This window comes from Cryptomeria japonica, chromosome 11 (genome assembly GCF_030272615.1).
Source record: "Cryptomeria japonica chromosome 11, Sugi_1.0, whole genome shotgun sequence".
In the NCBI taxonomy this organism is placed as follows: Eukaryota; Viridiplantae; Streptophyta; class Pinopsida; order Cupressales; family Cupressaceae; genus Cryptomeria; species Cryptomeria japonica.
This window is the reverse complement of record NC_081415.1, coordinates 578,145,796-578,172,083: the sequence shown is the minus strand read 5'-3', so window position 1 is coordinate 578,172,083 and position 26,288 is coordinate 578,145,796. Positions and strand designations below refer to the sequence as shown.

General features: G+C 37.9%; 3 protein-coding genes across 3 annotated transcripts; all 3 read left to right on the top strand.

Moving 5' to 3' along the window:
- The first annotated feature begins 3,816 nt into the window (after positions 1 to 3,816).
- Positions 3,817 to 5,407, top strand: LOC131045615 (F-box protein At2g27310-like). Its single transcript, XM_057979213.2, has one exon. The coding sequence runs from the start codon at positions 4,217 to 4,219 to the stop codon at positions 5,222 to 5,224; it is 1,008 nt and encodes a 335-aa protein (XP_057835196.2). The 5' UTR covers positions 3,817 to 4,216; the 3' UTR covers positions 5,225 to 5,407.
- A 9,721-nt stretch (positions 5,408 to 15,128) lies between these two features.
- LOC131045605 (F-box protein At2g27310-like) lies at positions 15,129 to 16,364 on the top strand. Its single transcript, XM_057979202.2, has one exon. It carries the CDS (start codon positions 15,264 to 15,266, stop codon positions 16,278 to 16,280), a length of 1,017 nt encoding a protein of 338 aa, XP_057835185.2. The 5' UTR covers positions 15,129 to 15,263; the 3' UTR covers positions 16,281 to 16,364.
- A 5,168-nt stretch (positions 16,365 to 21,532) lies between these two features.
- On the top strand, positions 21,533 to 22,372 carry LOC131860348 (uncharacterized). Its single transcript, XM_059214744.1, has one exon. The coding sequence runs from the start codon at positions 21,533 to 21,535 to the stop codon at positions 22,370 to 22,372; it is 840 nt and encodes a 279-aa protein (XP_059070727.1).
- The last annotated feature ends 3,916 nt before the right edge of the window (positions 22,373 to 26,288 follow it).

Sequence of the window (26,288 nt, the reverse complement as noted above, 5' to 3'; positions counted from 1 at the left end):
TTTCGAAAACAATGTGTCACAAGGGTCTTTGAGGTTGCCTCCAACATCAGCTGCTTCCCCAACCTCTGTTTTGGGTTCTGGCCCTGTTTCCTCATCACATGTTTCTAGTCAGAATGAGCCTGATATATTTGGGATTAATAATCAAACAATTAATAATCCTCAATTTGATGAAGTGTCCTCTCATGAGGGATCTGTGTTTTTATGGCCTGTTATTCACCCTTTACAAAGGGATTTTGCTCTATTCCCTGCAGACCGATATGATTCACCGCCTCCATATCTTAGTTTAGAGCCTTGTGAAATGCCTGGTTGGCAGCAACATTCCTCTCCCCTAGACAGCGCAAGAAGAGCATTTGGCTGCTTATGCAATGATCAGCCTATGCATAACAAGCAATTTGATTGCCAGAACGGGCAACGCGCGATTGCAGTTAAAACCAAACCTTTGGGCAACGCACAATGGCAATTTGATTGCCAGCACGGTTCTGAGTCTTTACGACCTGCAGATAAATTTTTTCTTCCTACAGATAATTCTCCCCTGCACACCGTATTCTCTAATTCTCGGTCAGAAAAGTTAGTAAAATTAAATCACTCTTCTCTACCTCGTGATATGCCATGGTTAGGTCAAATAGGGGATATGACTGGAAATCCATTGAAATGTCTTGAAGCAGGTCGTTCCAGCCCAGTTAATCCTTTAAATAAAATTGGAAATTTGTCAAACATACAACACATTGGTCTTACGATAACCACAACAGGCCAATCTGGTAACGTTGATGGAAGAACTGACTCCGAATTTGGTAATCCAACAGGACAAATTGCACATCTTAATCCGCCTGTTACTCATATACAAAGTGGTGTGTTTGATCATATTGGGCAACCAGAGAGCCATGAATTATCACAGACTGCAAGTGAAACAAATTACAATCACCGGTTTAAGAAGATCCAACAGGCAGAAGAGGCTTCCGAAAAAATTTAAGGATTATGAACTATTGTTAAAGTTGAATATCCCGAATTGTTATTCACTGATCAGACAGAACCAATTACCTTCAAACAAGCATGTAACGATCCTCATAGCGAAAAATGGATGGAGGCAATACGGGAGGAAATGGATTCCTTGCAGACAAATTTGACTTGGGAATTGGTGAACCTTCCACCTCATAAACGAGCTTTGAAAAATCGATGGGTGTATAGATTGAAAGAAGAAGAAGGCGGTAGGAAACGCTACAAATCCAGACTAGTTGTAAAGGGTTATGATCAGAAAAAGGGGTAGACTTTAATGAAATTTTCTCTTCGGTTGTGAGAATGACTTCCATTCGTGTTGTATTGGGTTTTGTAGCAGCTAACGAGCTTGAGCTTGAGAAATTGGATGTTAAAACCGTGTTTCTTCATGGCGATATCAAAGAAGAACTCTATATGGAACAGCCTGAAGGCTTGGTCAAAAGGGGTCAAGAACACTTATACTGTAGACTGAAACGAAGTTTGTATGGGCTCAAACAAGCCCCAAGAAAGACAGTGGTATCGTAAGTTTGATCGCTTTATGACTGAGCATCACTTCCTTCGTTGTGAGGCTGATCCTTGTGTTTACTACAAGTAGCTTGGTTCCGGTGAGTTTTTTTTACTACTACTTTATGTTGATGACATGCTGGTTACCGGTTCTAGCATGAAAACCATTTGTGATTTGAAGCAACTATTAGCTCAAAATTTTGCTATGAAAGATTTAGGGGCTGCCAAATGTATACTTGGAATGAATATAATAAGGGATAGGAAAAACAAAGAAATCAGATTGTCTCAAGAAAAGTATATCACTCAAGTTTTGGAAAGGTTTGGTATGAAGGATCTCAAGCCCATTGTCACTCCTCTACCTGATCACTTTCGCCTATCCTCCGATATGTGTCCTAAGACACAAGAGGATCGAGACTTTATGAAATGTATCCCCTATTCATTAGCAGTTGGCAGCCTTATGTACGGCATGATTTGCACCCGAGCAAACAAATCTCACACAGTGGGAGTTGTTAGCAGATTTATGAGCAATCCCCGAAAGGCTCATTGGGATGTTGTTAAGTGGATTTTGAAGTACTTGAAAGGGACTTCAAATTATGCCTTGTGTTTTGGTGGCAGTAAGCTTCAGTTACAGGGTTATGTTGATTCTGATTTGGGTGGTGATTTGGACACACGTTGATCTACATCAGCATATGTCTTCAAATTTGTCGGGGCAATGATCAATTGGGCTTCTAGGTTACAAAAGTTAGTTTCTCTTTCTTCTGCCGAGGCCGAGTATGTGGCTCTATTTGAAGGGGCCAAAGAGATGATTTGGTTGTAGCGCTTAATGAATGAGCTGGGTTGTAAACAGAATGATTATGTTCTCTTTTGTGACAATAGCAGCGCCATCTTTATGGCTAATAATCATTCATCTCATCGTTGCTCTAAGCACATTGATATACACCAACATTTCATTTGTCATGTAGTTGAAGAAGGCAAGTTACAGGTTGCCAAGATTGATACAAAGGTGACTCCAGCTGATGCATTGACTAAGTCTGTGACAAGGGCGAAGTTTGAGTTCTGTCGGAATTCTCTTGACCTTGGCAAACTTTGATAACGGGGCAAGCAGGGAATCTTTGCAACAACGATTGGGTTTCAAGTGGGAGATTGTTGAAGATGAAACACCAATAGTTTTTCCCCTCCAATATGGTTGGTTGTTAGGCTTCCTTTTCTGAGTTGTATTGGAGCCTCTATATATATTTGTTGTTGTGTACTCTTAAGTTCTTCTTGAACTAATTATATAATAAGAGAATTCCCTGATTAAAGTGGATGTAGCCAATATGGGTGAACCACTATAAATCTGTGTGTTCTGAGTATTTGTGTGTTTATTTTATTTTTGTTCTTTCTTTCTTTTTCTCCCTACACTTTGTTTATTCGCTTCCATAATCAAGCAAATAGAACAAGAAAGAAATGTGCAAAGAGATAAAATTATAAAGCCATAAACCCTAACAAATCTGTCATAACCAAGAAAAAAGTATTGAATCAGAGGCAAAATCACCCTGAAAATAACAGCTAAAGACCAGAAAAAATGCAAATAACACAAGTAGTAAAGCTAAGATGAGAAATTCCATTACTGTAAAGTATAAAATCTTCACTGCAACCGATCACTGTGCATTCTCTTGGTTGTCTTCCAGATGATAACAGCTAAAGACCAGAAAAAATGCAAATAACACAAGTAGTAAAGCTAAGATGAGAAATTCCATTACTGTAAAGTATAAAATCTTCATTGCAACCGATCACTGTGCATTCTCTTAGTTGTCTTCCAGATGACAAATTTAGCTATGCTTCAAGTAACTTCCAAAACTTTCCGCAAAACATTTGAAAAAAATAAAACGCTAAAAAAAATTATAATCTGATTGGACAGCCAAAAAAAAAATAATAATAATAAAAATTAACAACATCATCAATCATAATTAAAAAATAATAATTTATTGTTAAATATTAAATATTTTTAATATTAAAATATTTTAAAAATAATAAAAAGCTAAAAAATACTATATCTGATTGGACAGCCGAAAATCATTTTTACATCCAAGATGCTATAGTTACGTGCCTGTCGGCAGAAACTAATAATAATAATAATAATAATATCCTTTCTCTGGATGGTTTTGTGATATATCGCTTTCCGTCACTCTCACCCTGCCCAAAATAAACAATCGTATAAGCAGTGTTAAAATTCGGTGCCAACCAGAATCCATTCTCTCTGCATTTTCAAGCGGCTAATATCAAACGACGAATGGTTTCTAAATCATTATAATAATAATGATAAAATTGACTGACGCGTAAGGTAGTCAATTTGCCCACCCATTCACATTTACGAGCTATAATTGAGATGATACGCCACTAACTTATTCAGACTTTGATCCGATCTGATCTGGGCTTTGCGTGCTTTCAGACGGAAAAGTCCTGCGCATTTCAATCACGACTTCTGGTGCCCGCATTTACTTATTCACCCGCCTTATAAATATAATTGTTGGAGATAAATCACTCGAGTTATACCCAATCTCTTCTTATTACAGAGAGTTTGTCAGCTGTGGATCCTACTTCCATTTATTGCACCCCTTCATTCTCTAGCTTTTATGAATCAGGTGTCTTGTTCAATTCTAGAGTGAATTAAATTTTTGCCCATTTCATTGATTATACTAAGCATCTATAGCATACAGTGAAGCTTCATCACCGTGAGATGGTTTTGAACAGTGATCTCATAACAGAAGTCTTAGGGCGTGTGGATGGCAGAACACTTGCAAACGCAGCGTGTGTGTCTTCCCAATTTTGGTGTAGTGCAAGGCAGGAGAGTATATGGGAAGACGCATGTTCGAATCTCTGGCCCTCCACAGTGGACACAGATGTTAAGCAACTCATCTCTTCTTCATTGGGTGGGTTTAGAAGTTTCTATGCAAGCTGCTTCCCCTTCATTGATTATGATCAGTCTGGGACAAATTCAAGGTGCTTGAAGAATCTGGGTGATGCTAATAAACCATCTGATTTTGTGTGTCTTGTGGATTTGCAATACAAGAATAAGTTCATCTATTCTCAGGTTTTGCGGGGCATCCCTGCTTCAAAAGATTTTGAGGGGTGGTTCTGCAACTGCCCTTTTAGGATTGATCTCATTAACTTTGATGAGGATCACACTAGCCCAGATCAGTTGCCCACAATTCTGCTTGGGGAGATTGAGAAGGGCGGAGAATTTTGGGGGCACTTGATGGAAAATATTAGGTTAAGCTGGATTGTGATAAACAGGAAAACAGGGCAAGCTGCCAATCTTTCAAGCTGGAGTCCCCTGGTTGGACAAAAGCATTGGTTCTCTGACAAGGACTGTGTCATATGCTTTGGCTCTATATTGCCTGCTGAAAACATAGTGCCTTGCAAAGTTGTACAGTGTAAGTTTGTGATGAAGTGTAGAGTTTCACAAACTGATCATACCAGCTTGAAGATGACTGAACTGAGTATGCAGGTGGAAGATATCATGGGAGCTCATGTTAATGGGAGAAATAGTCTGCTTATTTTAGAAAGAGCTCTACATTGCAGGAGGAGTATGAACCACAATAAGATGTTGAAATGCTGTGGAAAATACTTGAGAGAACAGAGAGCAGTGAAGGAAGAACAGATTAGGAAGGAAGGACGTCTGGATGCTTTCTTTATTCTAACTGGCATTATTACATTCGCTTCATTTTGGTGTTCTATTTTCTGATAAGAGTCCTCATATCTTCTGACTCCCTTCCCTCGGAGGACTATATAATATAAAAGTAATAAATATGATAAGTTCTCGAATGAAAAAATTTCCCTGAATTTAATGGGAAGTTGTAACTGCCAATATAGCATATAATATAGGTTCAGTACCTTCAGTATCAATTGATGATCTGTTTTCCGTATATATCCCATCTTTTCACATGATTAATGGCATGCTACTTAACTTTAGGTGTTATTTCAGGATCCAACTACTATTAAATAAATATTTAATTTTACAGGATTTAATTTATTTTTTAGAGTGCTTATTATGTGGACCCGAAGAAAAAATTGCCATCAAAAAGGTTGGTAAGGAGGTTCTCTCGGAGAAACTGCTTGGAGTTGTTAGGTGCTTTTTTATTTATGAGCTGAATTGTTAGGTGCTTTTTTATTTATGAGCTTAAATTTAGGAGGAAAACTTGCAAACAAAATTTTGATGAATTTTTAGTTTTTACATTGTAAAATATTATAAGTATAGTAGTAGAATTTTAAAATTAGAATGGTAAAATGATAAATTTTGCATTTTTCTTTCAACTGTTTTGGATATGTTTTGATTAGGTTTTTATTATATGTTAATTAATATGTAAATTAATTTATTTTGTACGAAAATTAACAAATAATTTATTTTAGTATATTTCTATTATCATGTATCTTTAAGATTCAAATTTAAATCTACATCTAATTGTTTGTCATTCTAGTTTAGATCCATAACTGATCCAAGTCATTGTCATGTGTACAAATTTGAGCCATGAACGTTTAAATTTATTTATTTTAAATTAGCCTCATGTTTTCCTCCCTAACTAGCCATTATGAGCCAACTAAAGTGTAAATAATTTCTAATTACATGCTAGAGTGACATGTTTGACAAAATTTTCTAATTCTTTATTATTTGTCTAAGATCATTAAGGAGCATTCATGTGACAGCATGATTAAGGGAAAACTTAATCAAAAAATTGTAAGAATATTCATGACTTATAAATGAAAGATTTATGCATTCAATATTTTAATGCAACTTGTACTTTTTCTTGTAATATTTTTTGGGAGGCTTAAGTTGAATTCTAAATAAATTAAGGGGTTTTCTTGTATAATTTATCGATTCAACAAAAATGGAACTAATCCTTACTCCATACAATTTCTACGAATGGAAATGTAAAATAGAGATACATATCAAGAAACTAGGATTATGTTAGGTCATAATGGGTTTCGAACATGAATATACAGTAGCCACAACTAGGCACAAATAGTTAAAACATAATAATGAAGCCTATGGTACCACCCACTCTTTTGAATTGAATCCACCGCCAAGCTTAATGATGTATAGACAACTTTAGAGAATCTATTTGGCAAACAAGATGTGATGAGAGGGCATCAATTGAGAAAGGAACTAACAAGTCTCAATCCACAAAAAAATAACACAATATATTGTTACTTCACCAAATTGAATTTGATCAAGTTTCAACTCAAACAATATGAAATTGAAAAGTAAGATGAATAATTGGTCTTAAGTGTCTTATCCAAGTTAGATCCTCACTATTCAATGTTTTTTATGTTTTTCTTGCAACAAAAAATGCTTTTGTTGCACAGTTTAAATACTATGCCTGCACTTATAGATTTTGTTGTTTCTCTCACAAAGGAGCAAGACAAACTAATTAAAATGAGTACTTTAAAATCTTCAAAAGCACACACCCTTGTTACAATACATTAAAGGCAAAGAAACAAATATAAGGATCAAGCTAAGGGCACAAAGTTACAAATTCCAACTAATTCATCTTCCTCATCCAAAGAGACAAATTATATGGAGTGGCCCACGTGTAGTTATTGTAAGCAACTAGGACATGAAGAACACAAATGCTATAAAAAGGAAATTGATGAGTTAAGGGATCTTCTTCAAAAAAAATCAAACGTAAAATTACATAGACCAAGGTCATGTGGTTTTTCCTCTTCTCCATCTACATCATTTGCAACTCTAGACAACGACAAGAAAAAGTGCACTAGGTGTTTAACTTTAGATGGACTACGATGAAAGAATGGTGATAAGACTAGGTGCTAGGTGTACTAGGTGATGAATGACTAATGATGTAATAACATGTAATAATAAAGTATGACAAAATGAAAGATGGCAATATTTCAATGTCTTCGTATCTTAAATCATTAAGTGTCAAGTCGATCCCATAATTTGATTAATCACGATGTACAATTAAAATCAAGAATTTCCTGTTTTGTGCTTGTGGTTTGGGTTTAACTTTCATTTTTGTTTTCCTATTCTATGATTATGCAAAACAAGTTATTTTACAAAAAAATATAAACTACATTAATTTTGAAACATGAATAAATGTGAACTTATAAATTACTTTAATATTGAAACCTAAAATCAATTTTTTTAATATAAAATTAAACATAATAATATTTTTCATTTAAAATTAAAACAAATACATAAAAACAAAAATTAGAAAAAAAAGGAAAAAAAAGGAAAAAACCTACCTGGAGGGGTTGCTAAGCGGTCGACTGAGCTCTCTGAATCAGGATCCCGAGTTGTGGGCAAGTGCAAGGTAATGAGTCACAAATTCGCGGAAGTCCACACATTGGAAAATGCGCTCTTATAAATGGGGGCCCGTTTATGCTTCGGGCTCCCAAGCCGAAAGGTAACGGGGGCCCGAAGCAAAAATAAATAGGCCCCTTTTGTTCTAAAATGGGGGCCCGCTTTTTAAAAAAATGGGGTCCATTTTTTAGAAACGGGGGCCCGTTGGGCCTGTCCCCCATTTCTAAATCATATTTTTCCTTTTTTTCCACAAGCTGCCCTTGTTTGAAAACAGGGCCCGTTCTATGGAAGTTGATTCCACAACCCGCCACTTCGCTCGAGATTAGGCCCGGGATAGGCCTGGGGAGGGCCACACCTGAGACATGGCCCTACAAATTCAAATCTCCATGAATGAAAGCACAAATATGAACTTCTGAAATTGTTTACGTTCCTCTAATCAGAGAATTTTTATACGAAATTAAAACCCATTTCAGATTATACTGTCTACATTCTAAATATGTAAATTTATTTAAAAATTGATTATTTTAACTATTTTTCATTTAATTTATACTAAATCGGGTCCATAAATTTGAAATATTAACTAATTTTGTTAATTTAATAACTTTTTTATTTTAATGAATTTTGGAAAAAAAATTATATGTCATCAATCTACACAAAATTCTTTTCTATTTAAAAAAAATCAAAAAATGTTAAGTTTACATCAAATTCGGTGGGTCGTACACGTCAAATTTTTCAAAAGATAATTACGGTCATTAAAAAATTAATTTAAAAAAAATATTAGAAAAAAAAATACAGAAAAATATGCTCATCAATCTTCAGTGTGTTACAAACCATTTCCCAAAATGGTTTGAGAAAATAATTTTAATTGTGTCAAAAAGTGTGGGTTGTACACATGCATGGTATGGTCCTGAAACATGCATTTTTAAAACACGGTTTTTAGAACTCCATTCAAAAAGTTATTTTTTATTATGTGGGTATTAAAATAAATTACATATTTGGAAAGTACACTCAGAGGGCTATCTTTTATATTCTAGACTTTTTCCAAGATTCAATCTCCAAGTGTTTCAAAATTTAAGCTCAAATGAGACAAAATCTGAAAATCAGGGAAAACACTTCCACTTTTTGGCCAAAAAGTGGACTCATCTTCTTGCACTGACCCTTGTTGTCACAAGGAAAATGAATCGAATCCCATTTTTTCAAAAAAATTAATAATTTTTCGAAACAAGATCCCAAATCATATAAAATGAGATTCTGATTAGTTTGAAATGGGATCTCAATCCTAAATTTTAGCCTTAAGATCCCATCTATAATGATATCCCATTTTGTTTTCCAGGTCCAAATAGTGAAACAGGATCTCGATTCGTTTTGGTCCAGATCTCATTGCGCGCCACACAATTTTTGAAAATCAACTAAGTGTAAAACTTCCACTCTAAGTGGACTCAACTTCTTGCTATTACCCAATTCCAAATTTTTAAAAATACATTTAGCTCACATCATCTTCAAATTCCTAACATTTTAGTTGCTATTGGTGTCAAAAAAATAAGATTTATTTCAAAATGTTGTTGGCAATTTGTCAAGTTTGGCCAAAAAGTGTAAACCACTATTGTGAGATCACCCATGAGGAGAGAGATATGTGAAGATAGAGATAAAGGAGATGAATGAGAGAGAAAATGTGATAGATAAAAGTAACAAAAAGAAAGGTTTAGAGAGAGGAAGAGAGATCTAGAAAGGGGAGAATATAAAGAGACACAGATAGAGAGTCTGTGTATATGTGCTAGAGAGAGATATAAAAAGAGGGAGTAATGGGGAGAGATAGGGATAGGAAGGAGAGATGGGGATAGAAAGAGGTAGAGATGTGGGTAAAAAGGAGAGGTAGAGTACATATGACTTTCAAAATAAGGGGATGTGTCTATGTCTGTGTGTGTGTGTGTGTGTGTGTGTGTGTGAGAGAGAGAGAGAGGGGGGGGGGGAGATAGATAGATAGAAAGATAAAGATATAGAAAGTGATATATAGAGGGGTAGAGAGGGATATAGAGAGAGAGTAGAAAAGATCAAGGGGGGGAGTGTATAAGAGAGAGATAGAGATACATATATGGATAGAGATAGGGAGGGACAAATAGGGAGTGTGTGTGTGAGAGAGAGAGTGATAGAGATAAATAGATAGAGCTAGGGAGGGAGAAACATGGAATGTGTGTGAGAGAGAGATGTGTGTGTGTGTGTGTGTGTGTGTGTGTGTGTGTACACGCACATAGATAAAGAAGAGGAGAGAGGGAGAGAAATGGAGAGAGAATAGAGAAGTAGAGAGATATAAAAAGAGGGAGAGAGAATAGAGAAGTAGAGAGATATAAAAAGAGGGAGAGAGGGATAGAAAGAGGGGGAGATAGAGAGATAGATATAGTGGAATGGAGAGAAAAGGAAAAAGAGACAAATATAGGGAGAGGTAAAGAGATATAGATGGAGACGATAATCAAATGGCATACTACCCTAAACATAACTCCCCAATGACACATGCTATCATTAAATTATTAGAATGAAATGATTAATCAAAAGTTAGAGAAGAAGAAGAAGAAGAAGAAGATTACTGTGAACTATAAATAGAGATGTACAGAGTTATACATATGATACTATAAAGCATAATTTCAAAAAAAGGACACAATGCTCATATTTGCCAAACTAAAATGCTATGTCCAGGTCACAGCAACGTTTGCTCCTGAACTACTTCAATCCAAGTAGTCCACCTCCGAGGACCCTCCATCCACACAACTTGCTTGTCTTCGAGTAGTTGTGAGAGCATCTGAATCTGGTCTTTAACTAGGTCTCTGACTTTGGCAACCTCTAGTCCAAGGCTCTCCATTGCTAGGTCAACGTCCTGCTTCCCTCTTGCTGCCTGCCTCCATTTGTATCCATTCTCCATCTCATGAAGGTACATCTTTGCTTTTCCATCCTTAATGAACCTAAGGAACTTATGCTTCTCAATGTTCACTATCATAGAGACCTGCAAAAAAATACGGTGAAGGGTGAGTCCACGAAAAGACTCAGTAAGGGATCTATGCCTTGAAATTTATCTTCATTTCTGATTTTCCATACATACCATAAAATTTCAGTGGAAAGAATATGCCAAAATAGATTAGTGTCTTTTTTCAGACCCTTAATATACCCAATTAGAACATCAAACACAGTAAATTGGTTAGGAATAGAGATACCAAATAACAATCATATTTCTCTAGCAATACTACATTAAAAAAAAATGTGCCTAACTGATTCAGGAACCTTGCAAACATTGCAAATATCACAATTATTATGGTCTTTTCTGAAAGGTGGCCTGTTGATAATCATAAGCCATTTAAAACATTTTTCTTTGGGTGCTACAGAACTACTCCATAATCCTGAAAACACCTTCTGCAATTGTTTTACTGAAAAATATGCAAGCCATAACTTGTTAATATGTAATATAATGGATTCATCATATGTTAGAGTCTTATAAATATTGATAGTTTTGATATTAGACACAGGTATAGTATTATTCCACAAAAAATCCTTACAATTGTCATTAGTAATCTTGCACTTTTAGGGCAACTAAAGGTTACCGCAAGCTTTTTTCATCATGTTATAGGTCTGCTTGTGGGAATCTTGCAAATCAAATCTACCTCTGAGGATTTCCCAACTAAGAAGCCTTCCATCCTCAATAATGTCTCTAAAGCAACAAATGGCTTTCACGGCCCAGGCTTTAGCAAAGCACCCTTGCGTAAGGGCAAGAGGTCTAGAGGAGTGAAAGAGGTTCCACCAAATGGATCTACCCCCATGGATGAACTCATTGTTGTTGACCCTAGTATTGCTGATGAAGGGCCTAATACTTTCCTAGGCCTTCCAAATAGACTTGAAGACACTCGAGCCCTGCACTAAGATTGCAAAGTCTCCAGCCACAAGGTCACAAAAAGGTAGGGATTTCCAAGATTTGGCCTTTTTCGGTACAGCCCTCGGGATGTGATGTCTTACCAAAATTTTCCAAGGTTCATTGCCATCAAATTCCTGGAAGATCCATTTTGCCGCAAGAGCAGTCCCTTGGATTCTCAAGTCCTTTAACCCTAGTCCTCCCAAACTCTTTTCCTTGCTTTTTTGACACTTAAAAAAGCAAGATAAAAGAAATGATATTAAAAGATATTCTTATCAAAAGAAAATAATAAAAGAGATTTTTTTATTTTATGCACGTTTTTTTCCTAATTAATAATATTTAAATATATATTTTTTAATTTCTTATCATAGAAGATTTTTTTTCTAAATTTATAAATGTAGAGATTAAATCTATCATTTGCATCCTTCTCTTTGATTATGAACCATTGATTTCAAAAAGTGGGTTGTCTATTTCATGTAGGAAATGCTTTCGCTATAAAAAATAATAATATAAAAAAAATCTTGAGTTTAATATAAATATTAAAATATAATAACAAGAATTATTAAAAGATAATAGTATAATTATATCTTAATAATAATTAAGTATTAATTACAATACTATAATATAATAATATAAGCCCGTTAATGGGCGTCGCTGGGTTCAATCAAGTTCTTCTGCTTAGCCTAAGGTGTTGTGGGAAAAACCTTCAGAGGGGTGGGTGAAGGTTAATTTTGATGGCGCCTCTAAAGGCAACCTAGGACCGTCAGGAGCAGGCTTTATTGTAAGAGATTGGAAAGGGGAGGTGTTGTTTGTTGGGGTGAAAAACTTGACCCAAGGACTAACAATGTTGCAAAAGCTTCTACGGCTTTGACGGCAGTGCATCTTTGTACGAAGATTGGGGTGGAAAAATTACATCTTGAAGGGGATTCTTTGGTGATTAGTCAGGCAATTATGAAGGGGTCGATAGATGCGTGGCATTTACAAAATTCAATTTTCAATATTGTTGAGGAATTAAATAAATTTGAAGATTTCAAGGTCACTCATGTTAAACGAATGGGAAATATGGAAGCGGATATTTTATCGAAGGGGGCATTAAGATTTAGTGATATTGATGACCTTAAAGTAGAAGGCATGCGACATTTAAACCTGGAGGAATAAACTGTGGTTTTTTTATGTTGTCAAAGATGAAAGTTGTGATGATAGTCTCGAGTACTCAATGAGTATGACTGAGGCATTTGGAAGGTTTTGGATGGCGGCATACATTAATGTTGAGTAGGGCATTAAAGGGGAAGTGAATGTTGAGGTGTAGGTGTTTTATTGCCATCTACCTCACTCTATTGGAAGTGAAAACAGAGCAGGAAACGAAGGAGTGGGGTTGCAAAAGTGGAGTCTGAGTGTCATGGCAGTGAAGTAGAGAGGTGACGAAGGAATTTTAAGTGCAATGGAGAATCATGGAAGGGAATTTTACGCTTAGAATGCAGAAGCAATTGTGACCCTTTCATGGGGAATTGAATGCAAGAAGAGTGTGGAGTTTCTTCAAATTCTAGGATGAACATTTAGTACCGTGTATTTACCTAATCGTGGGTGGAGCATTTGAAGGGATTAAGCATCGTTATAAAACAAGAATGGGCGTGTACTCCTTGGTAATGGCGTGGGAATTGCAGGGTGGAGATGACACAGGGACGATGAGAAGAACTATGGAGGCATTGGTACAGTCAGAGTATCTGGGAGAATTGGATTCATTGCTAGAATGGGCAGTCCTGGGCGTGGGATTTTATATTGGGGAAAGAGGTCATAATTCCCTTTCTGAGATGGGTGCCTGGACAATGCAAATATCACCGCAGTTTGGAGGCTCGGCGGGGCTAGGAAGCATTGAAGTTGTTGGTACAAATTAAAGAATTGGATGAGATAATTGAAAGAGAGAAGGCAAAGGCAGAGGAAGGTGGAAGGCGAATCCTACGTCTGCAGAAGGTGAAGACAGGCCCTAGGTTGGGTGGCGAGGCAAGCACTTCTCGGAGGCGATGAAACTGTAGGAAATATTGTCCTTTTTTTTCCAGTTGTTCTCGGTCGTTGCGGTTTTAAATCCACTTTTTTGGTTTTTAGTTGTTTATGGACTTTGCGGTGTTATATCCACTTTTACTGTATTTTGATAATGTTAGCAACTTTTTGATAGGTTGGGTGGGCATGTTAATGGAAAGTCTATAGTTGTTGTTTATGTTTTTGTATAAGGGGTTAGCTGGGTGAATTCCATGAAGGAAACTTTTTGGGGCAGTTAAGGTTTTTTTATTTGATGATACATGTACATCTTTTCGTTTATAGCAATAAAATCTATATTATTACCGAGCAAAAAAAATATAATAGAATAATTTTTTAAGTGAAATAATGAAAAAAATGATATATTTCAAGATACTTTACTTATATTCTTCTAAAGATAGATATGATGATTGTAATATATAAAAATATTATGTTTTGATTTTTTTATATGTGAAAAGGAAATCCTTATGCACCTTATGAGTAGGGGAGAGGATCCAGTAGTTGTCCACCCTAACTTTGCGCTTCTCAAAATCCTACGTGGAAATTTCAAATCACTCTGAATTTTCTACGACAACTTACTTGGCAAGTTCCTGCTTATAACTAAGGTTTCAGGGTCACATTATCAAATATGATGCCACATCAACATGTTTTTTGCCAAGTTGACCAAAATAGCCCCAAAAAAAAGTGAGACCAATAGATGTGCAAAAGGGCCCCAATATTTGTGCAATTGATGTGGCATCACATGATTGGTTACTTTTCACAACAAATGGTATATTTCATTCAACTATTGGTACTTATCATACAACTATTGGTGCAATGTTGCACAGAAGTTGGACATTAAATCAGCAAGTATGGAGAATTAAATCAACAACTTATATCACAAGAATTGGGACGCGCTCAACTACTCGATCTTTTCCCCTACATTAACCCAAAAAAAAGGCGACACAATCACAAAAACAAATTGATTGCTACATATTATAATAATAATAATAATAATAATAAACATATCGTTACTCTGGATGGTTTCGTGATATATCCTTTTCCTTCATTCTCACCCTGCCCAAAATAAACAATCGCATAAGCTGTGCAAACTTCGGTGCCAACGAGAATCCATTCTCTCTGCATTTTCAAGCGGCTAATATCAAACGACAAATGGTTTCTAAATCATTATAATAATAATGATTAAAATGACTGACGCGTAAGGTAGTCAATTTGCCCACCCATTCACATTTACGAGCTATAATTGAGATGATACGCTGCCATACCCGTATTCATCTCATCTCGGCTTTGCGTGCTTTTAGACGGAAAGTCCTGCGCAACTCAATCACGACTTTTGGTGCCCGCATTTACTTATCCACCCGCCTTATAAATATAAATGTTGGAGACCATAATTCACTCGAGTTATACCCAATCCCATCTTATTACAGAGAGTTTCTCAGCTGTGGATCTTAGTTCCATTTATTGCACCCCTTCATTCCGTAGCTGTGAATTAAATTTTTGCCCATTTCATTGATTATATTACAGAAATATTACTGTGAGATGGACAAGATGGTTTTGAACAGTGATCTCATTACAGAAATCTTAGGGCGTGTGGATGGCAGAACACTTGCAAACGCAGGGTGTGTGTCTTCCCAATTTTGGTGTAGTGCAAGGCAGGAGAGTATATGGGAAGACGCATGTTCGACTCTCTGGCCCTCCACAGTGGACACAGATGTTAAGCAACTCATCTCTTCTTCATTGGGGGGGTTTAGAAATTTCTATGCACGCTGCTTTCCCTTCATTGATTATGATCAGTCTGGGACAAATTCAAGGTGCTTGAAGAATCTGGGTGATGCTAATAAACCATCTGATTTTGTGTGTCTTGTGGACTTGCAATACAAGAATAAGTTCATCTATTCTCAAGTTTTGTGGGGCATCCCTGCTTCAAAAGATTTTGAGGGTTGGTTCTGCAACTGCCCATTTAGGATTGATCTCATTAACTTTGATGAGGATCACACTAGCCCAGATCAGCTGCCCACAATTCTGCTTGGGGAGATTGAGAAGGGCGGTGAATTTTGGGGGCACCTGATGGAAAATATTAGGTTAAGCTGGATTGTGATAAACAGGAAAACAGGGCAAGCTGCCAATCTTTCAAGCTGGAGTCCCTTGATTGGACAAAAGCATTCGTCCTCTGACAAGGACTGTGTCATATGCTTTGGCTCTATATTGCCTGCTGAAAACATATTGCCTTGCAAAGTTGTACAGTGTAAGTTTGTGATGAAGTGTAGAGTTTCACAAACTGATCATACCAGCTTGAAGATGACTGAACTGAGTATGCAGGTGGAAGATATCATGGGAGCTCATGTTAATGGGAGAAATAGTCTGCTTATTTTAGAAAGAGGTCTGTATTGCAGGAGGAGTATGAACCACAATAAGATGTTGGAATGTTGTGGAAAATACTTGAGAGAACAGAGAGCAGTGAAGGAAGAACAGATTAGGAAGGAAGGACGTCTGGATGCTTTCTTTATTCTAACTGGCATTATTACATTCGCTTCATTTTGGTGTTCTGTCTTCTGACTCTCTTCCCTCGGAGGATTATATAATATAAAAGTAATAAATATGATAAGTTTTCGAATGAAAATTTTTCCTTGTACAATTAAATATGGATTTGATTATTTCCAATGTTTGTTCACTCATCAATTTAGTGGGACGTTGTAACTGCCAATATAGCATATAATAGGTTCAGTACCTTCAGTTTCAATTGATGATTTTTTATCGTATATATCTCATCTTTGCACATGATTAATGGCATGCTACTTAACTTTAGGTGTTATTTCAGGATCCAACGACTACTAAATAAATATTTAATTTTATAGGATTTTATTTATTTTTTAGAGTACTTATTCTGTCGTTATCTCGGGGACACGAAGAAAAAATGCACATCAAAAAGGTTGGTAAGGAGGTTCTCTCGGAGAGACTGCTTGGAATTGTTAGGTGCTTTTTTATTTATGACCTTAAATTTAGGAGGAAAACATGCAAATAAAATTTTGATGAATTTTTAGTTATACATTGTAAAATATTATAAGTATAGTAGTAGAATTTTAAAATTAGAATGGTAAAATGATAAATCTTGCATTTTTTTTTGAACTATTTTGGATATGTTTTGATTAGGTTTTTATTATATGTTAATTAATATGTAAATTAATTTATTTTGTACGAAAATTGACAAATTTATTTTAGTATATTTCTATTATCATGTATCTTTAAGATTCAAATTTAAATCTACATCTAATTGTTTGTCATTCTAGTTTAGATCCATAACTGATCCAAGTCATTGTCATGTGTACAAATTTGGGCCACGAACGTTTAAATTTATTTATTTTAAATTAGCCTCATGTTTTCCTCCCTAACTAGCCATTATGAGCCAACTAAAGTGTAAATAATTTCTAATTACATGCTAGAGTGACATGTTTGACAAAATTTTCTAATTCTTTATTATTCATGTAAAATCATTAAGGAGCATTCATGTGACAACATGATTAAGGGAAAACTTACTAGAAGCTTCCTAAACTATCTTGACAACAATACTTAATGGCAAACATCAAAAATAATCAATGCGCAAACTTAGACACTAAAGTATGCCATTAGAACCAACACAACATTTTCAATGGCAAATTGTCAAAACCCTAGGATGTGAACTAGAATTCCTACTAAATTTACACCTTTTTCTATACATCTACCTATTAGTTGCAAAAGATAGTTTATAAGTTAAACTAAGAATACTTTTACTCGTTATTTTAATTTAATATAATTAAACTACATGGTTGACCACACTATTTGGGTTATGAATCATGGATCAAATATCTAACCCTATTTTCCAAATCAAATGACCATTTCATAATATAGAGATCATCACTCTAGTTCTAACAAGGGGAAATAAGGCCTTTTAAGTAAGAAATTGACACATATTAGTTTTGTAAATTTCTTAAGTATATCAAATTAGATTATCAACAATATGCTTACCATGACTTAGATAATACTACAGTAATCCAACACACATAAAACTCTTGCATAACTTGTTTTAGGTATGTAAAATAACTTTCTCTATGACATACATCAAAACAAATTTTAGTTGTGCTTTTCTTTTCAATTTTGTCCTATTAAAAAAATTTAATTGACCTCACCTCATGTGGACTTCATAGATTCTCACACTTGTCTAATGTGAGCTAACATGTGCTACACATTGCGAGTGAGAGTCAAACATTCAGTTCTACTTTCTTACCTCCTCTTCCTTTCATTGTACATTTACACACTCATTTTTTATTTAATAGACAAACATGTGTGCTCATTGTTTATTTATTTATAAAAGATATCACTAAATTTGTATTCTGATTTTACTTGATTGCTCTCTCTCTGACATGATAATAGAGTCATGAATTGCAAGTTTATACTCAAATTTTAATGAATCCAATACTAAGCCCTATCAACCAAGTGTTCACTTTATTTTTCCCCCGGTTTATGTTTTTGGTGGGCCCGATTGTTATCACCTTTTAGCCAGTAGGGCAGAGCGCGTAGGACACTTGGTGGCACGGCGTTGCTCCCTCGATTCGTCTTTGGTGCACAGTTTTTGAAGCAGCGCGGGGGTTACAAATGTCAATGCGTGCTGACTGTTTTTGGCGGGCCCACTCGTTAACGTAGTATGCGAACGGTTTCTTGCGATTGTGTCTCTTTCTGCAGTCCGTTCGTGGTTAGCAAAATCTTTTCAGTTCATGGTAACCTACAGACCATTGCGGGCGAAAAGTAGAATTTCAAGGTTTGTTTTGTTGGGTGCGGCCTCCATAGCGACACGACATGTTTTCTGTTACGAAGGGGTTGTGCCATTTTGGCGTTTTGGGGAGCTATTTTCAGAAGCGGGGACCTCTTTAAATGTTGTCTTTTCCCTTGTGTAAAGGGGTTCAGAATTTGAAAAGAAAGAAGAACAATCCAGTTTGCGAAGTAGGAGTTTTCTTTTTGTTTCCAGCCTTTAAAAACTATTTTGGTCCTGCTAGAAGAAGATTATTCAAATTGTGCTTGCGGCCTTTATGATGCCTCTTTTAGTATGCTATTAATGGTATTTTATGTGCTCTTGTGTTGAAAATTCTGATAACTTTGGGAATATCTCTATCCAAGACTTCACTGATTAAACTATGTTTCCACACTTGTTATCTGATGAATGCGTGATGAATATTTCCATATGTTTTTCAAGTAAATTTGGTTGTGGCTTTTGATTATGTTCTTGATCCAAACTTGTAGATTGTTGAATGGACTTATAGAAGTTATATGCTTCTTAATTTCTATTGGTCCATTGTCTCTTAATGATCTGACGTATCGCCCAAGTATTTTAGTATTACTTTTAAAGAGTATTTATTTCTTTCCCCTTTCCTCAAAACCCAAAGAAGAGTCGACTTCTCAATCTTGGAGGTCATTCAGTGTTTCCTGCGCAAATTAGTTCCCCAGCACTGAATTTCCCATAAGGCTGTTTGTTCCCAAAGCAAAATTTAGAGTCAACATTTTTTTTTTCTGGCATGCCCGGTGGGACCATTATTTTAAACCGCATCCCAGCTAGTTTATGAGTCATAAGCCTATCACCAGGAGTCAAACGGCCCTACATCCTCATCTTCTTTTTCCTCCATTGGTGACCATCCATTCTACCACAATTTCGCCTCCACAGGGTCTCCCCACTATCATACACACTGTAATGGCATAAGTCCCTCCCTGGAATTTTGTGACATGGGACAATGGTAGCCCCCTCATTCCCCCAGTTCCACCTGTAGTTTGGGGAGCCATTCCGGCAACAGCGCTAAAGGTCGTTCCCAAATTCGCAGGAGAGTGTCATAAAACCCCTGGAGAACATCTGCAAGATGTGGCTACTGTATGTACTATACATGGCATCACCAAGCAGAATGTAGCTTTGAGGTTGCTCGTAGCGTCTTTCAAAGGGAAAGCTTTGGACTAGTTTAGATCTCTAGGCCCTAGTACTATAGGGGACTGAGATCAATTGGGGGATCGTTTCTTTCAGAGATTTTCAAACAAAGCCAATAGATCGTCCCTAATGCACCAGCTCATTACAATCAAAAGGACTCCCACATAGGCATTAACTGATTTTAACCTGAGATTCCAGCGAACCTGGCAAAGGATGCCATTGTCTGGCCGCCGCCGGGAAAATATGGCTTTCGTATTCTATCTAAAAATTTTCAATTTCGACATATCAGTAATGATTCAATCCTTAGGGGGTAATACTCTTCCGCGGGCATTCAACTTAGCAGTTCAGGCTGAAAATAACCTTATCGATGCTGGAAAGCTCGCACCTTGCCCTACAATGCCAGTGTTCCCTAAAATATCTACCCAAGTCAAGGAGGAAACCGCCTTGAGCACCTCGGCTCCGCAGTCTATGTACTCGTTCCCTACTCCTCAAGCTACTCCCCAAACTGCCTCTCTAGCTGTTGAAGTCAATGATATGAAAAATCTCTTAAGATCCTTCTCTAATGAAATTGTCAACCTAAAAAAGGCCCAGGTATCTCCTACCAAACCCCCTTTTCAGCAAAGCTTCCAAGGAAACTGACCTCCCTATCAACATCCTAATTATCAGGCTGAGAAATCTCTCTCGCCGAATGGCCAAATAGTCCCCGTCCCTAATCCATTACAGGTCATCCACCCAAACGTTGGTAGAGAATTGACTGTAGGTCAAAATAATTTGGCGGACGACACCAATTCTTGGTGTTTTCCATGCAACAATGCTCATGCTCCGAGGAATTGCCCAAGGGGAAATTTGCAACAGAAGGTCGCAGAACAAAGGAACTCAGGTATAATATCGGATGAGTCCGCATATACATCTTGAGGCATGGATAATGCGGCTTTCATGGCGTAGATGCAAGGAATGTCATTACAACAAGAAGTGGAAATCGCCCTTGATCACGCACTTTTTTCATGGATGGAGGAGGACGACACAGTATTAACTAATGATGTAGGAGCTCTGAAAGATGGAACCCATATGGTGCATTCGGATTACAACCTTCATTCTAAAAGGCATTTGACTGGGGAGGACGCCAGCAATATGAGATCAGTGCCCGTAAATAGGCCCCCGGAACCACCAGTTAGTGGTTCCGCCTATCCCAGGAAGGAGTTCATCCCTTATAAACCTAAAGAGCCTAAGGTTTTCACGCCCCTAGCATTGGATGTAGTAGAGCAATTGAAGAAAGCTCCATCTCATGTCTCTCTATGGGACCTCCTGAGTATCCCTGAACAGAAAAGCAAGCTAAGAGCGGCATTGTCCCATGATCAAAAGGATGCAGGTGCGGTAGCTCCGCCGCTCCTTTAGACGAATGGAATGGTTTGCCACCCAGCAGTTAGCAAGGCCCATCTCCCTGCTGCTTTGACAAATGAGAGCTCACCCTCCACTGCACAAGGAGAAGGTAAAGCTAAGTCGAATCTTTTTTTAACTTACCCTTATAGTTGGAGATAAACTTTTGCATAACTCTATGATAGATTCTGGTGCTAGTACCACAGTCATGCCTAAGCAAATTGCCGAAGTATTAAACATTAAGTATGACCCTTTAAGTAAGGGAGTAATGTAGCAAGATGGGAATAAAGTTCAGACGATAGGTCTCATCAAAAGCCTCCCCTTGACTTTATTTGCATGTCCAAGTGTAACAGTATCTCAAGAAGTAGTGGTCATTGATATCCCTCCTATCTTTGGGCTTAGTCTGTCTCAAGATTTCACTACTAAAATAGGAGGATATATGTCCCTAGATTGGTCCCACCTTATCCTTCGTACCCGACACGGCACTAAGATGAAGATCCTTTCAGAACCCCTTCACGCTGAGCATATAGCTGACCAAGCCTTGATCAATTTCGAGCCTACCCACACCTCTATAACCAATGATGAGCAAAAGGTGGTAGAGCTTTTAGAAGATGAAGTAACCGGGGAAATTCCACCTGAACAAGAAGCTTTCCTAAATGAGTCCATAGACTCTGACCCCTTCTCTAATTACCATGCCACTAGCCTAGGTACTTATTGCATTTTTGAAGAGGATCAGTTGATCCCAAAACTCACCAAAGATCTGTTCTCCGAAGATCAGCTATCTTCAACACTATGGACTTTACACTTTGACGGTGCCAAATGCAAAATGGGCTCCAAAGCTGGAGTTTGTCTCACCGCTCCTACGGGCGAACAAATCCGAAAGTCTTTCCGATTGCAGTTCGCATGTTCGAATAATGAAGCAGAGTACGAAGGGCTAATTCAAGGTTTGAACATGGCAGAAAAAATGGGCATTAAAAAGTTGAAGGTCCTCGGTGATTCTAAATTGGTAGTGCACCAAGTTCGAGGGATATCCAGTGCCAAGCACGTTCGCATGAGATCTTACCGTTCCAAAGTTTGGGATTTAATAGAAAGTTTCGATGCTTTCAATATCACAAGCATTCCTCAGACACTAAATACTGTAGCAGATCACATGGCGACCATAGGAGCTCATTTTGATCCAGTTGTAGACCTCTTAGTCGGCCACCTAGCAGTCAGTATCATGGTTCGTCCGGCTATTCCTGATAATGATACATATTGGAAGGTGTTTGAAAGTGATGAGCAGATTGCTTTGTTTATTCAAAGCTCGGGAGAGTTTGCCAATCAGCTATAACCTAGGATCAAAGAAGCTTACGGAAACTAGATTATTCAGTTAAAACCCAACAAGCTCCCTAATGGTTTGATTACCTTAGAGAACTTGTTTGATCATGAGGATGTTAAGAAGGATAAGTGGAAGCTCACAGCAGACAAAGGAGATTACGTTGAAATGTCAGTCGATAGCAGAAGAATCCTCAAAGTGGGCAAAGGTGTTTCCTCCGAAGACAAGGAGAAGTTGGCCTGATACTGTGATAAATATGAAGGTGTCATGGCTTGGTCTAACAATTTAAAAGTTTATGATCCTAACATCATCTAGTATACCATTGAACTCACAAATGAAGCTAAGTTAGTCCGACAGAAGCAAAGGCCGGTCAACCCCAAGTTCGAATCCCTCATGGCTCAAGAGTTGAAGAAACTGATCGAATCAAGGACTATTTACCCCATAAAGCACAGTACATGGGTGTCAAATTTGGTCCCTATTAGGAAAAAGAATGGAGATATTCGACTCTGTGTGGACTTCAAGTACCTGAATCAAGCATCGCTCAAGGATCATTATCCCTTGCCATCGATGGAGCAATTATTAAACACTGTAGCTAGGTCAGAAATGTTCTCTATGCTTGATGGTTTCTCAGGATATAACCAAGTAAGTGTGAAAGGAGAGGATCAACACAAGACGACTTTCACTACCAAGTGGGGAACGTTTGCATATCAAAAGATGCCCTTCGGCTTGTCAAACATTGGGGCCACTTTCCAAAGGGCCATGGATTTGGCCTTCAAAGAGCTAATTAATAAGATTATCTTGATATATTTAGATGACCTGACTGTGTTTTCCAAACACCGGGAAGATCACTTTGATCATCTTGAGTTAGTCCTGCAAAAATGTCTTGAATTTGGAATCTCCTTGAACCCAAAAAAATGTATCTTTGTGGTTCCTCAAGGGAAGTTGCTAGGGCATATAGTTTCTAAAGAAGGTGTCTCTATTGATCTAGACCAGGTCAAGGCTATTAAAGAGCTCCCCCTTCCGGTCAACAAAAAGGGAGTGCAATCATTCCTAGGAAAGGTCAATTTTGTCAGTCGCTTCATCTCCGACTTTGCTAGAATAATAAGACCCATCACCCTCATTCTTAAAAAAGATATACATTTCAAATGGGCTGCTGAAGCCAAAAATGCCTTTGACCAAATAAAACATGCCATCTGTTCAGCCCCAGTGTTATATAATCCAAACATGTCCAAGGATTTCATAATGTATGTCTATTCTAGTCAGCATAGTATCACCATGGTGTTAACTCAAAAGGACACACAAAAGGGAGGAGAGCACCCCATAGCTTTCCATTCAAAAACTCTCAAAGATTATGAACTCCGCTACAACTTTGTGGAAAAGCAAGCCTTAGTTGTTGTAAAAGGATTGAAGAAATTCAGACATTTCATTGCCTGCAATAAGACCACGGTGTTTTTATCTCATCCTGCAGTGAGGGAGTACATCATGGAGGGTGACATCAAGGAAAAAAGGGCGAATTGGATCACTAAGATCCTAGAATATGATGTTGATATCAAGCCTACAAAGCTAGTCTGCGGGAGGGGCTTGTGTGAGTATATAGTGCAGGACAGTGAACCCCATGGTTTCGAAGCCATCACAAAAGAAACGGTTATGTTTATGCCTGACACCCCCAGCGACAGCTGGATTGACAAAAGGAAAAATTTCATGAAGATAGGGATCTTTCCCGAAAATCTTCCCCTGGCTAAGAGAAGATTCTACCGACTCCAAAACAGTGGTTTTCGCCTAATAAATGGAATTATTTTCAAAAGGAATTTCGACGGAGTTCTGCTCCGATGTGTGGACCGAAGCCAGGCTGATAAAATCTTCCAAGAATTTCACTACAGCCCCTCAGGAGGCCATTTCTCCGCACCCACGGCCACTATCAAAATTACCCAAGCCGGATACTTTTGGCCGTCCATGTTCAAAGATGTGCACGTCCTAGTAAGAGGATGTAAAGAGTGCCAATATTATACGGGGAGAGGTAAGAAAGCGGCCATGCCACTTAGGCATGTGTCAGTGGAAGAGCCCTTTTCTCAATGGGGCCTTGATTTTGTCGGGATGATCAGTCCTCCAAGTTCAGCCAGACATAAATGGATCCTGACCACCACCAACTATTTCACCAGATGGTTTGAGGCCATCCCTCTATGAAATTCATCTAAAAGAAAAGTGTTGGCTCTCCTAGAAGATCTGCCTTGTCGGTACGACCCCCAAAAAACCATTATATCAGACAATGCGTGTTCCTTCACAGGCTCGTGAATCACATAGTTCGCTCTTAGCAAAGGTATTTACCTCAAGACCTCCTCTAACCACTACCCTCAAGGGAATGGTCTTGCTGAATCTACTAATAAGAACCTGATCTAACTTATCAAGAGGATAGGTGTGGAATATAAGAGGGAGTGGCACCATCACCTAAGAAGCGCATTATGGGCAGACCGCATAACACCCAAACAGATTCTAAAAATCTCCCCGTACAAGCTAGTATACAAGAAAGATGCACTTTTCCCCTTGTCACTGGAAATTTTGGTGTTGCAGTTGCTAAAATCCATGGATATTGCCGAAAATGGTCCAATGGTTGTAAGGTTAGCAGAGATTATGGAGCTAGAGGAAGCAAGGGAGGCTGCCTTCACAGCTCTCCAAGACAGACAAGAAGTCATAAAAAGGTGGTTTGATAGTAAAAAGAGTTCTAATGTGATTTTCGCCCTCGAAGACCTTGTTCTGAAGTACAACGAGAGGATCGTGAAACCAGGTCAGCACGCCAAATTTGACTGCCTATGGGAGGGTCCTTTCCACATCATAGGATGCAAGGGTTTCAATGCTTTTGAGTTAGAAGATATGAATGGAGACCTCCTCTCCATCCCGGTTAATAGTTTTCATCTCAAGTCTTTTTATTAAGGCTCCCCTTCCCTTTTCAAGTAAATAGGGTATATTATGTGCATATGTGTGATGTGTATTTATTTTAACTATTTCCAACCCTGCAAGCATCAAGAGAGAAAGATCAGATAAAGAGAAAAGTAAAATCATTATATTAAGACTTTCTCGTATTTTTGTTACAAAATGTGTGGGCCCTCGGCCTCTCTTTTGTTTACATCTTGTGGTTCAGATGCAAGTCGTGTTTTGCCAATCTTTTCAGAGACTATCTTTGGTGTCTTCCTCCTCAGTGTCAGAGTCCCCTTCTTCCCCCGACCATTCTGAGTCCGAGGAACTCTCAGTCTCCCCATGCATGAATATAACCACCAGGTCAGGTTGCTGATCCGGCATCAAGATTCTTGGGAAAATGTAGTCCCTGAACCCAGTATACTAGTCTGTGCCTTCTGCAATGGGGACTATCATATGGACTTGCAGGAGGAATTCTACAGTGAGCTCGATGCGGTACCTATGGGAAGACAACGTCATGGTTTTCAAACCATTGATAAGTGGATGCCACTCCACTTCTTCATTCTGCAAGATGAACCGCTCCAAGTTAGATGTCATAGGGAGTCCTAGGAAAGGTACATGGTACGCGATTACATCTTCAAGGCCACCTAGGTAGTCTGCAAGAAAAAGCGCTTGAGTTAGCTGCGTCATTAGTAACCCGGGTTAGCCGCAATCCAACAAAGAAGCCATGAAGCACAAGCAAATATCCGTATTTACCTGGTATCGGTCTGGATTACCAATGAAATCCTCCCCAAGTATCCATTTGATTGCGGCAATTATTAATGGGTTCTTCCTTCGCGTCATCCCTTGCAGCTGTCGGTCTGATATGTTCCCCAGGAAAGTGACTTGTGCCCTTCTACTGACAAGCCGAACTGGAGTATCCATTTCTTTAGAAGCTCCGTCGTTAGAGCTCTTGTTGTGGTGAAAGAATGTCTAAAAAGACATATTTACAGCAAAAATCTTGGCAGGTAAGCGACTGGCA

Coding starts and splice junctions, on each gene's coding strand:
- LOC131045615 (XM_057979213.2), top strand. CDS start 4,217: ATGGTTTTGAACAGTGATCTCATAACAGAAGTCTTAGGGCGTGTGGAT.
- LOC131045605 (XM_057979202.2), top strand. CDS start 15,264: ATGGACAAGATGGTTTTGAACAGTGATCTCATTACAGAAATCTTAGGG.
- LOC131860348 (XM_059214744.1), top strand. CDS start 21,533: ATGAAGATCCTTTCAGAACCCCTTCACGCTGAGCATATAGCTGACCAA.